This window comes from Phyllopteryx taeniolatus, chromosome 11, assembly GCF_024500385.1.
Source record: "Phyllopteryx taeniolatus isolate TA_2022b chromosome 11, UOR_Ptae_1.2, whole genome shotgun sequence".
Taxonomy (NCBI): Eukaryota; Metazoa; Chordata; class Actinopteri; order Syngnathiformes; family Syngnathidae; genus Phyllopteryx; species Phyllopteryx taeniolatus.
Window position 1 is genome coordinate 963,397 of NC_084512.1, and position 11,292 is coordinate 974,688.

An 11,292-nucleotide genomic window follows, 5' to 3' on the forward strand; every position below is an offset into this window, starting at 1 on the left:
AGTGTGTCCTCCACTGAGTGATCATTGAGTCCTAATCACCAGCCTTGAATTACAAATTCCTTTGACTTTACCTCTACACTTAGGAATGAAACAAGTTTTTATTGTTCAGAAAATGTTATTAATTGGCACATCACTCTCCCAATTAGTCTACAATTAATTAATGATTCACAGGGCACAAGAAAATGTGAGTTTGAAGGTCATCTGGTAAGGCTGAGGTAAGTCAATATAAAAAAAAAAAAAAAAAAGAGATATGTCCTTTTGATTCATAATGCATGGATAACGCATATTAGGGTCATTTTCATATAATTCGAATTTAATTTAATTTGATCGATGACGGTAAAGACACTATATCTACAGTATGTCACAGTGGCGGAGTGGAGGAAAAGTAGTTCAGGAGTCATGGAAAGACTGGCCCACAACACAAATTTCATGCGACCCAATGATATAAACAAACCCCCCAAAAAGTTAATTTCTCCAAAAATACTTGGATCTCCAAGTACCACCAGAATGACCAACATTAAAATACAGTAGCGTCATAGTGTTCCTCAACAACAATCCAGGGATTTCTTTCTTCTATCCATCCATCCATTTTCTGAGCCACTTTTCCTCACTAGGGTCGCGGGCGTGCTGGAGCCTATCCCAGCTATCATCGGACAGAAGGCAGGGTACACCCTGAACTGGTTGCCAGCCAATCGCAGGGCACATAAACAAACAACCATTCACACTCACATTTCACACCTATGGGCAATTTAGAGTTGTCAATTAACCTACCATGCATGGTTTTTTTTGGGATGTGGGAGGAAACCGGAGTGCCCGGAGAAAACCCACGCAGGCACGGGGAGAATATGCAAACTCCACACAGGCGGGGCCGGGGATTGAACCCCGGTCCTCGGAACAGTGAGGCAGATGTGCTAACCAGTCGCTCACTATGCCACGCTGAGACACTTCCTTTCTCAATGCCAATCTTAACTAGAGATAAGTTTTATTTCTCCTTTACATAGTTTATATTTTGTTGTGTTTTGCAGTGATTCTGTTGTTTTACTTTTAAATTTATTTAATAGAAAAAAAACTTAAGAGCTTAAAATATTAGTTCAATTGCAAATAGTTGTTTGTTTTTGCATTTCATTTTAGCAACAAGTAGAATGTATAAATAAAGGCAGTTTCTTTTTTAAATAAATGGAAAAAATATTGCATGTTTTTTACAACCCCAATTCCAATGAAGTTAGGATGTTGTGTTAAACATAAATAAAAACAGAATAAAATGATTTGCAAATCATATTCAACCTTTATTTAATTGAATACACTACAAAGAGTGGTACGGTGGTCGACTGGTTAGAGCGTCAGCCTCACAGTTCTGAGGACCCGGGTTCAATGACGTAATAATGACGTAAGAGCCTAAAAAGATGATCTTGATGTCTGTTGATTAGTGACAACAGGCACTAAACTAGCAGGAAGAGTGTGTTCTTTTTCTAATTTTAGTACCGTAGTTTGATTGCTGCTGTGTTCATGCGGCTTCTAATTTGACCACAGCATTTTATCCCTGTCACTATTCTGAAAAACAGAAGAGTTTTCATTGACCAGAAATGTTTGCTAAATTCAGCAGGGTATCCAATCGGGCCTGGTGCCTTTCCTGTTGGCATGTCTTTTAATGTGCACTATAATTCTGTGTGGGTTAATATGGCATCTATCTGTGCATTCTGTAGTTAGTTGAGGAATGTTTAGGTTTTTGAGCGCTTCAATATATTCTGTATTTGGGTTATTACAAGAAGAATATAAACTGTTGGAGTTTCAGATTTTTTCCCTCTTAACTGTATAATTGCCATCTAAATCCTGAATAGTTGTATTTAGTGTTAATTTTTTGCGTTTGGGTTGTTAGCAAGTAGTTTTATTATTATTGTGCTCATAATTAGTGCATCTTAACCACGAATAAGAAAAGTGTTCTTTTTTAAATTTAATATTACCTAATTATTGTTTGGTACAGTGATGCCTTGAGACAACTGTTTAATTTGTTCTGTGACCCTGCTCTTAACTCAAAACACAACACAAATAATCGTTCCCCGTTCAAATTAATGGAAATGCCATTAATCTGTTCCAACCACCCCCCTCGCCCCCAATGTTATTTCGGATTAATAAGGAAAAATAGCACTCTATAATGTTGTACTTTATAAAAACACAGAGGAATAAAATAATTAAATAGAATGAAAAGCATTAAAAACTTTGTGCCTCATGATCAAATTCTTTATCCATCAGCGTGCTGCGGCTTCTGGTGTGCCTGCCTGGGTGACCGGGAGGCAGTACTGAATAATATAACTGTATAAAGCCTCTCGCCCAGAGTCAGCTGGGATAGGCTGCAGCACACCCGTGACCCTCGTGAGGATAGGCGGTAGGGAACATGGATGGATGGCTGTTCACTATTTGCTCAAGTGCTGCTTATTGTGAAGTGAGTTGAATTTACTGCCCCATAAATTGGGTCACTGGCATTTCAAGGTAGGTAGGGCAGTGGCAAATGGCAGCGAACCCATTGATTCCAACCTTGAATCCCTGGATCAACAAGTGACAGCCCTTTTCAACAGCAAAGGTATAGCCATAAAAAGCAGAGACATTGAGGTATAATATCCCACCCTCAGAGAAACAGCAACAACAAATCTGCTGTAACAGTATAAGCAAAAAACAGTAAGAAAAAAACAAATACAGTATAAGCTGCTAAGGCAAGGACAGAGACTAAAGGAATCAAATGTTTTCTCCCTAACACCGAACAAGGAACAACACACATTGCCAGATGAGCACGATTCCTCAGGAAACAAGGGAAAATTCGAGCTACATGGATTGAAAACATCAAGGTATTCATAAAGCTGAATGGGTGAAAATTTCTAATTTCTTCTTTCTAATTTTATCCAACCTGGTCACTCCGAGAGCGAACCTCAACTTCTTCATTTCCGCCACCTCCAGCTCTGCTGCCTGTTGTTTCTTCAGTGCCACTGTCTCTAATCTGTACATCATGGCTGGCCTCACCACTGTTTTATCAACTTTGCCCTTCATCCTAGAAGAGACTCTTCTGTCACATAACACACCTGACACCTTCCTCGACCCGTTCCAACCTGCTTGGACCCTTTTCTTCACTTCCTGACCACACTCACCATTACTCTGGACGGTTGACCCCAAGTATTTAAAGTCCTCCACCCTTGCTATCTCTTCTCCTTGTAGCCTCACTCTTCCCGCACCACCCCTCTCATTCATGCACATATATTCTGTTTTACTTCGGCTAATCTTAATTCCTCTGCTTTCCAGTGCATCCCTCCATCTTTCTAACTGTTCCACCACCTGCTCCCTGCTTTCACTTCAGATCACAATGTTATCTGCAAACATCATGGTCCACGGGGATTCCAGTCTAACCTCATATGTCAGCCTATCCATCACCACTGCAAACAGGAAGGGGCTCATGGCTGATCCCTGATGCAGTCCTACCTCCACACCTTAAATTGATCTGTCACACCTACAGCACACCTCACCACTGTTCTGCTGCCCTCGTACATGTCCTGTATTATTCTAACAGACTTCTCTGCCACTCCAGACTTCCGCATGCAGTACCGCAATTCCTCTCTGGGTACTCTGTCATACGCTTTCTCTAGACCTACAAAGACACAATGTAGCTCCTTCTGACCTTCTCTGTACTTTTCCATCAACATCCTCAAGGCAAATAATGCATCTGTGGAACTCTTCCTTGGCATGAAACCATACTGTTGCTCGCAAATACTCACTTCTGTCCTGAGTCTAGCCTCCACTACTCTTTCCCATAACTTCATTGTGTGACTCATCAACTTTATTCCTCGACAGTTCCCACAGCTCTGTAAAACTGTTAAATGAAACTTTATCCCTCCCACCTGTATCGATGCAGCCAAAAGCCAAAGTAATTCAGCTTGTCTTTACATTTGATGACAACTATCAGACATATCTATTCAAACACTCAATAAACACCCAAACAAAACAATATGTCAACCTCCAACATGGGCCCAGCAGGCATGTCTCGAAGTGTGTGATGTCACAGGAAGTCTATGAAATGACGTTTCTGTGCACATTCCTTTGCTTGTGTCACAGTTTGCAGGTTTCCGTGGTGGTGAGGCAAAAAGTCGAGGACCCAAATGCAGGGAGGCAAGGCAGGGGTCCAGGAGTCTCAAAATGGTATTTAATTTCAAAAATGAAAAAAGAAAAAAAGAAAAAAGTATGTAATAGAATCAAAACACTCAATCAGCAAAGTCCAGAAAAGCAAGATTCCAAGTAACAAAAACCATAAGGTATAACTCACCAGAAAAGAGCTTTGGAGCTTGTGTCACTCTTCCTGAAACGGAGTGATTTGAAACGCTGTGTCGGAGCTTGTATCAAAACACCAGTGTCACGTGATCGATAATGTTCAAAGCTTCGAACTTCATTAATGTTTCTCTTCGCGCTTCATTCCTTCAAAATATTTCGAAACTTTTCATTGGCTCATAGTCTTTCAGTGTGTGTCATTGGCTCATGGCGTTTCATTTATTCTTTGGGTTAATCTGAAATGTATTTCAGAGAATGGGGGAGAGCATCTGCATCTTTTATTGTCGTGACGATATAATCATTATTTGGTATGAATGAACAAAACACTTGAATGACAATACAGACTTTTCTGAACTTTTATTGCTGTCATGGGAAACAGTGCCAGTGCTTCAGTCGTGCTCTTAAATGGTTGCTATGGCTTCAGTTGTCCACCAGATGTCACTGTCACTGAAGTCTTGAAGCTTTGAAGCTTTTTCAGCACAATTGTTAGGAAAGCCTCAGTGCTTCATGAAGCTTCACTTGCCCACCACTAAACTCAGCAGAAAAGGAAGTGGGGTGGATTTTTTGGCCTGTGGTTCTGAGTCGATGGTCCCCCGGGAGAACACCGGTTCCGTTGGGCAGGAATGAATGAAGACTTCGAGACGCTTTTGGGCTAATTCGATTTATTGAACAAGCCTTAGTGTCATAGCAGCTGCTTACAAAGCCAGGACAACGAAAAAGCCCCCCAAAACTCCTGGATGCCAGTTTATAAAGGTTTAATTATCTGGGTGTGGAATTAGCCCAGCCCCTGGGTTTACCCGGAAGGTGGTCCCTCCACATGACCATATTTGGAGTGTTCTGCTGGCCACAAGGTGACACTCTGTGTCCTTGCAATACCCACACCCGCCTGCTGGAGTCTCACAGACTGGCCAGGCGCACAAAGGGTACCCTTATCCTATAAAATGCAAAACAGTCCTCTTTGAAGACCGGAACGCCTGTTGTAAACCCAAGACAGGTTACTGTCTGACAAAGGAAGGAAACCCTAATAAACATACAAATGGCTGAAGGAATTCCTTTAATGTAGAAATACAAAGAAAAGATGGTTGGCTTGAATACTGATCTCAAAACATTTGGTCCTCTCAAAGGAATTCTGACTTCGGTACGATTTAAATATATTACAGAAGCAACACAACTAGATTGTGACTAATGCAGCAACATCCACAAACAGACACAGACTGAAGAAACCAGGGAACTAAACACAAGCTGGACAAGACACGAGTGGCTGGAGGAAGTTGATTGGTTGAAACAATGTCAGGGCTCACGAGAAGAGGTGGAAATGAAAACCTAACGAAACAAGACATGAACATGGGACACAGGAAAACAAGACCAAACCACAAGACAAGGCACCACATGAATTGGAGCGAGCTTTGCTTTGTCTTGTCTTGCCAAACATGTTCCTATAATTACATTCATTTCACTGTAGCAGACGTCACCTGGAAAAAATGCTTGTAAATGTCTGATAATTACTGCCGCAGCAATCATTTACACCTATGGAGATAGCGTAAACTCCACCCACGAAGGCAAAAGCCTGGATTTGAACCAACAACCTCTATACTGTGAGGTGGCTGTCCTAACCGGTCAGCTAACATGCCACCCAAATAAATCCAGGGATTAAAAAACTATTGTTGTTAAAAAAGAAATAATAAAAGTTCACTAATGAACTTTTGCTTTATTTCAATGGGGAGGTTTACAGACTGAATTTTCTTTTTTTTTCTTCAGTGAACATGTGAATGCTCAGACTTAGCCTACTCGCCATGTTGAGAGACCAGCTAATGTTCCAACTTAAAAGCTCGGGGAAGTATTTCCTGAGTGGTTTCAAGAGGATGGTGCACCTGCTCATTTTGCCACGGTCGATTAGAGATTGTCTGAATGGAAAGTTCCCAAATTGGATTAGAAGAAATAGTGATGTGGAGTCATTGGCAAACAGTTAGGGCCAGCAAGGCCTTCTCTGCTTTTGGTGGGGGCCAGGTCATTATCGTAATAGTGTGATAGTATGGGAAGTCACTCACATGCGTCCTTTTCGCCATTTGACAAGGGTCAACGGTTGCCCTGTTACCCTCTTTCATGGGTGTTGGCTGTGCCCACGGTGGATCCCTGTCAGCAGGATTTTGGCCTCTTGCTCTCCTCAAAACCCTGTTTTGTCTTACTGCAATTCCAATAAACTTTCATTGTTGTATAAATAACCATGGATAGGTGTCCTGTAAAACCAACCCGTTTCACAGAAAAACTTTTCCAGCAAAAAAAAAAAAAAGCATAAAGATCATACATTCTCCATGACCAAGCAGCTGAACAGGACAGGTTAAAAAAACAACAACAAAAGATCTATATAAGCAATTAGACTGTTTCTTTAACCAATCATACTTCAAATTTGGCCTACAAATATTCTCTGTTTTGTTAATTTGTGGTTTTTGGTCGAACGTGACATAATGTATCATAGATTATTACAGTTTTCTGAATTGAGATTTTGTTTTGTTTTCTCGTGTATCCTGTTCATGACTTCCCAGTCTGCTCATTATTCTTTTTCAAGTTACCTTTGAACTCCTGTGTTGCCTTCCTTGTTTCCCTGTGATTGTCTCAATTTTTCGCTGCACACCATTCATCCATTCATCTATCCATCCATTTTCTTCCACTAATCCGAGGTCGGGTCGCGGGGGCAGTAGCTTTATCAGGGAAGCCCAGACTTCCCTTTCCCCAGCCACTTCATTCAACTCTTCCGGGGGGATCCCGAGGTGTTCCCACGCCAATACCCCTTGAAACGTGATAGAACTGTCAGAGCAAACAATAACTCAGCGGCAAGCACACGATCTCGGGCCACACGCCATCAGTTTGTTCGCCATAGCCATCAGCCTGCCGACCAAGCCACTACTTGGCCACAGTGTTATTTCCCAGTGTTGGGAATAAGGCACACATGTACATACACAAAGAAGACAGTCAGTTAGCTACAGTAATAGTCAATTTGTGACCTGCCGGATTCCCTCTTATTTTGCCTGCACTTCACTGGCACTATTGTTCATGTTGGTTTGCACCTCCCTTTGAGGTGTTGTATTGAATGAAAGACACAAAATCAGCCATCGCAAGACAGCTAAGGGTTGAAGAATCACATTCATGTCCTAAATTCATCTATTCAGAAATCAGAAATCACAGAAATCTCAACATTAACTGCACGTGAATTTTGCGCGTTTGGCAGCCGCAATCCTGAATGTGTCCGGTTAGTAGATCAGCTTTCACATCTGTTTGCGTGAATATGAGAAATAAAGCTTGCGCCTCCTTCTGCACATGCAAACACTGAGTAAACCAAGCCTATAGCGTAAAATGTTGTACAAACACTTACTTACTTAGAAATGAAACTTCCCAAAGCAAAACCTGATATGATTTAATGTGACCAAGATGAAACCTTGTTCGCAGTAACGTTAGAGAAATATGGAACATTAAGACCCCCATACCTCCTTTAAGTCTCTGTAACATTTTGCACAGTTTGAACATTTAATTCAATGATTATTTCGCATACCCCTAGTGGCACTCATTCCACAAATTGAGAATCATTGTTTAAGCATGTAAGGTTGACAATGAACAATGGTGTTACTGTTCAGTATTTGATAACCCAAGTATATATATTTAGCCGTGTGTGTGAAAAGCATACCCATTCAATGAGCAGTCTTTACACAAACAAAACAACAGGTGTGCAGTTGGTATGAACATTGGTTTCCGCATGCGTCATCAGGCAAGTAGAAATAATTCCATTTGTTGCTGAGCAAAATTATTTGACAATTAGGATTACAGGACATCAGCCAAGTTCTGGGATGTTGAAAAGCTGCTCTTTTCTGTCCTCAGTTCATTCGCCAAACATCGGGCAACACAACAGCAAAGGTAAGATTTCACATCTTAACTTAACTTTTATATTTTTATTAACACAATATCTTAAATTGAAGTCTAAAATCAGTTGAGCAGTAGTTGTTCAATGTTAAACATGAATCCAAACCACAGCATTTATTACTGTTCTCATTCCACAGATGGCTTTTGGTCTTCACTTGTTGTTGCTCTTGTGTGGCTTTAGTGGCCTGTTCACTGGAACTGTAAGTAAAACAGTATAATATAAAGACCACTTGATGGTTTGAGCAGACATTTACTTCCATAAACATATTCTACTAAGTCAGTTCCATATGAGCAATGAAACCTTGAATAAATTATACCCCTATTCCACCCTATATTAGCTTTTGTGTTTTCTACATTGATAATTTACAATCTAATTTATAGAGTGTTTCCCCCCCTTTCTCACAGTGTGCTTTTCCTATAAAGAAAGGTTGGTAACTGTCTTGTATACCACTTCACTTATGAATTCATGTTTCAGAATTGTGAGGCTTGGTGCATATGACCATAGAGAGAAAATGCCAAAACAGACCTCTACACAGAAAGACCACAGTCGAAATTCAAACTCAGAACATTCTGAGGTCAGGCCAAAATTCCTAAACACACAACATTGCTGTCCTGAATATGTCTTTGTTCTACAAAATATGTTGCAGATCAGTCTTGCCCTCCAGGCTGGACTAGGTTGAACAACCGCTGTATGATCTTTCAAAATGAGGCATTCAATTTCCAACTTTCCGAGGTACATTGTTTGCCCCCAACCACACACACACACACACACACACACACACACACACACGCACGTGTTAGTAGTCTTGTGGACATTAAATGAAAGTTCAAAATGTAACTTTTTTGATCTTGTGATTTACTTTCTTAATTATTTTCCTCCCATTAGATTGTCTGCAACATTCTTGGTGGAAACTTGGTTTCAATCCACAATAATCTGGAAAATGAAGTAGTTCGACACCTGATTCTGGCAGGGGCTGGATCTTTTCAGCGTTCTTGGATTGGGCTCCATGACCGGGTTGTGGTAAAATATGTTATTGTTGTTGTTTTTAGAGAAAATTGTTATTTAATGGAGACTTTTGACACTCAAATCAAGCAGACTCAATTAACCACTCAGTGTAACTTTACTTTTTTTTACCTGTCCTTATCAGCTGCATGGCCATGCAGAATGGTGAATCTGTATGCCTTTTGTGCTGGAACAGTTTTACTGTGAAGGGTATATAACATTTGTGTCTTTCAGGATGGAGAATTTTTGTGGACAGACGGGTCACCCTTTGATTTCAATGACTGGGCGAATAACCGGCCGAGAATGGATACAAATCAAGACTGTGCAGAAATAAACTTTCGAGGTATGAATGCATCTTCCATGATTATCTTCACGTGGTGAGTGACGTATATTGATCTATAACCTTTTGATTTTTGAATTTTGAATATAAAGAAGAGTTATGTTCTTATTTGGTTCATTTAAATTGTGTTCTTGTGTTGCACTGCAAGTTGTCTAGTGTTGATAAATAATAATTGACAAATCTAATCAACATAAATGCAGCAATATCGTACTTAACATTGTGTGTTCATTTCTGTTTACTTACAGATGAATCCTGGAATGATATTCGGTGTCGTGCGCGAAGATCATTTGTGTGTGCCAAAGATTTGAAACACCAGTAACAGAAATAGGACTAACAAGTGTATCATGTGTTTTGCACTGTTTTGATGACTCTTTGTAGGAAACAATCAATTGTTCACATTTGTTAGTTTTACTAATAGTCAAACAAACTTTGACACTTAAAGGCTTTCCAATAAATATAACAATCTCTTTGAGCATGGGTTTGAATGTTTGCTTTTCTTTTCATTCATTAAAAAAAATAGATTGCAGTCAGTAGCTGCTAGAATTTAAGATGGGTTTTATAATATACATATTTTGCTGTTTCACCTACAGTGCATACTGTCAGGGAGGACAACAAGGTCATATCCTCAGCATTGGCGTACCTAGCCAATTTTTCAGTACCCCCAAAAATTAATCCCAACACCTCTTAAATTTGAGAGATTTTGTTTTAAATTCAAGAGAAAATATTTTGAACAAGACCTGCAAGGAGCCTTTAAGGGCCCTCGCACCCCTGGCAACGTTTGAGTACTGACACATTGGGGATACACAGAAAGTAAATCGAAATTCCATGAATACATTCCTGGCCCCCAAAAAACAGAAAAGGCAAAACATTTATGGAAGGTGATTTATACGTAGAAAAATGGCACTGCCGAGTTTGCTTGTTCGTGGCACTATCACTACGAGTAAATAAATGTTTTCAGATGTCTTCCGACCTGGACTCGCATCAAATGTTTGACATTTTGAAAATACTGTATATGAGCATCCTTTTGTTGTCATAATGAAACATCAGTTTGTTGCGTCACGCGGAAACAGCATTCGACAAAATAATTTATACATTTTCATCTTCAACATCTGTGGATGAAACATCCAAAGTTTGAATTTGATTGGATCTTTATGAGGAATTTGTTAAATATATATCGTATATAAAAGGCAGAAAATAGAGCAAAATGTGAAGGTAACTTAAAAATGGCGGACTTCCTGTGAGTTTAAGATACTTTTTTGAAGGTGTTGGGCTGTTACATTTGCCTCCAAAGACCTAAGTGAAATGTACAACTGGGGCTGCTTCGTCAAAAATTTGGCAGGGGCGCCACTGAGCTATTGTTTTTTAAATAGCAAAATAATATTGAATTTTTCGCCAGGCTTGATGTGTGTGCAAAATTTAGTTTTCACAAGTTTTACCCTAAAAAACGATGCAGTTTTATTGGCGAAGAATGGGGCAACATCATGAAGGTCTTAACACTCTCACTCTCTACCTCAAATATGAGGTAGATGTGAGTAACTTGTCAGCAGGAGAACAACAAAACATCTCTTTTGTTTTTGCCAGTAGGTGACGCCTTTTTTTTTCTTCATTTTTCTAGGTGTGGACTGTCATGAAGTCTGAGAAATTTTGAAAAGGTATGACCATCGAGAGTAAAGTTTCAATAGCTTTTGTTGTCAAGGCAAATCATCAGAATTCGCCATTAAGCTTTTGGTCT

General features: G+C 39.9%; 1 protein-coding gene across 1 annotated transcript; it reads left to right on the forward strand.

The window, feature by feature from the left end:
- Positions 1 to 7,977: 7,977 nt before the first annotated feature.
- LOC133485953 (galactose-specific lectin nattectin-like) lies at positions 7,978 to 10,032 on the forward strand. The gene is made up of 8 exons (XM_061790416.1): positions 7,978 to 8,065; positions 8,176 to 8,211; positions 8,355 to 8,417; positions 8,623 to 8,644; positions 8,865 to 8,950; positions 9,104 to 9,238; positions 9,455 to 9,563; positions 9,806 to 10,032. Exons 1-8 carry the CDS (start codon positions 8,036 to 8,038, stop codon positions 9,877 to 9,879), a joined length of 555 nt encoding a protein of 184 aa, XP_061646400.1. The 5' UTR covers positions 7,978 to 8,035; the 3' UTR covers positions 9,880 to 10,032.
- The last annotated feature ends 1,260 nt before the right edge of the window (positions 10,033 to 11,292 follow it).

Coding starts and splice junctions, on each gene's coding strand:
- LOC133485953 (XM_061790416.1), top strand. CDS start 8,036: ATGAACATTGGTTTCCGCATGCGTCATCAG. Junction 8,951..9,103: donor TCAATTTCCAACTTTCCGAG/GTACATTGTTTG, acceptor TCCTCCCATTAG/ATTGTCTGCAACATTCTTGG. Junction 9,564..9,805: donor TGCAGAAATAAACTTTCGAG/GTATGAATGCAT, acceptor GTTTACTTACAG/ATGAATCCTGGAATGATATT.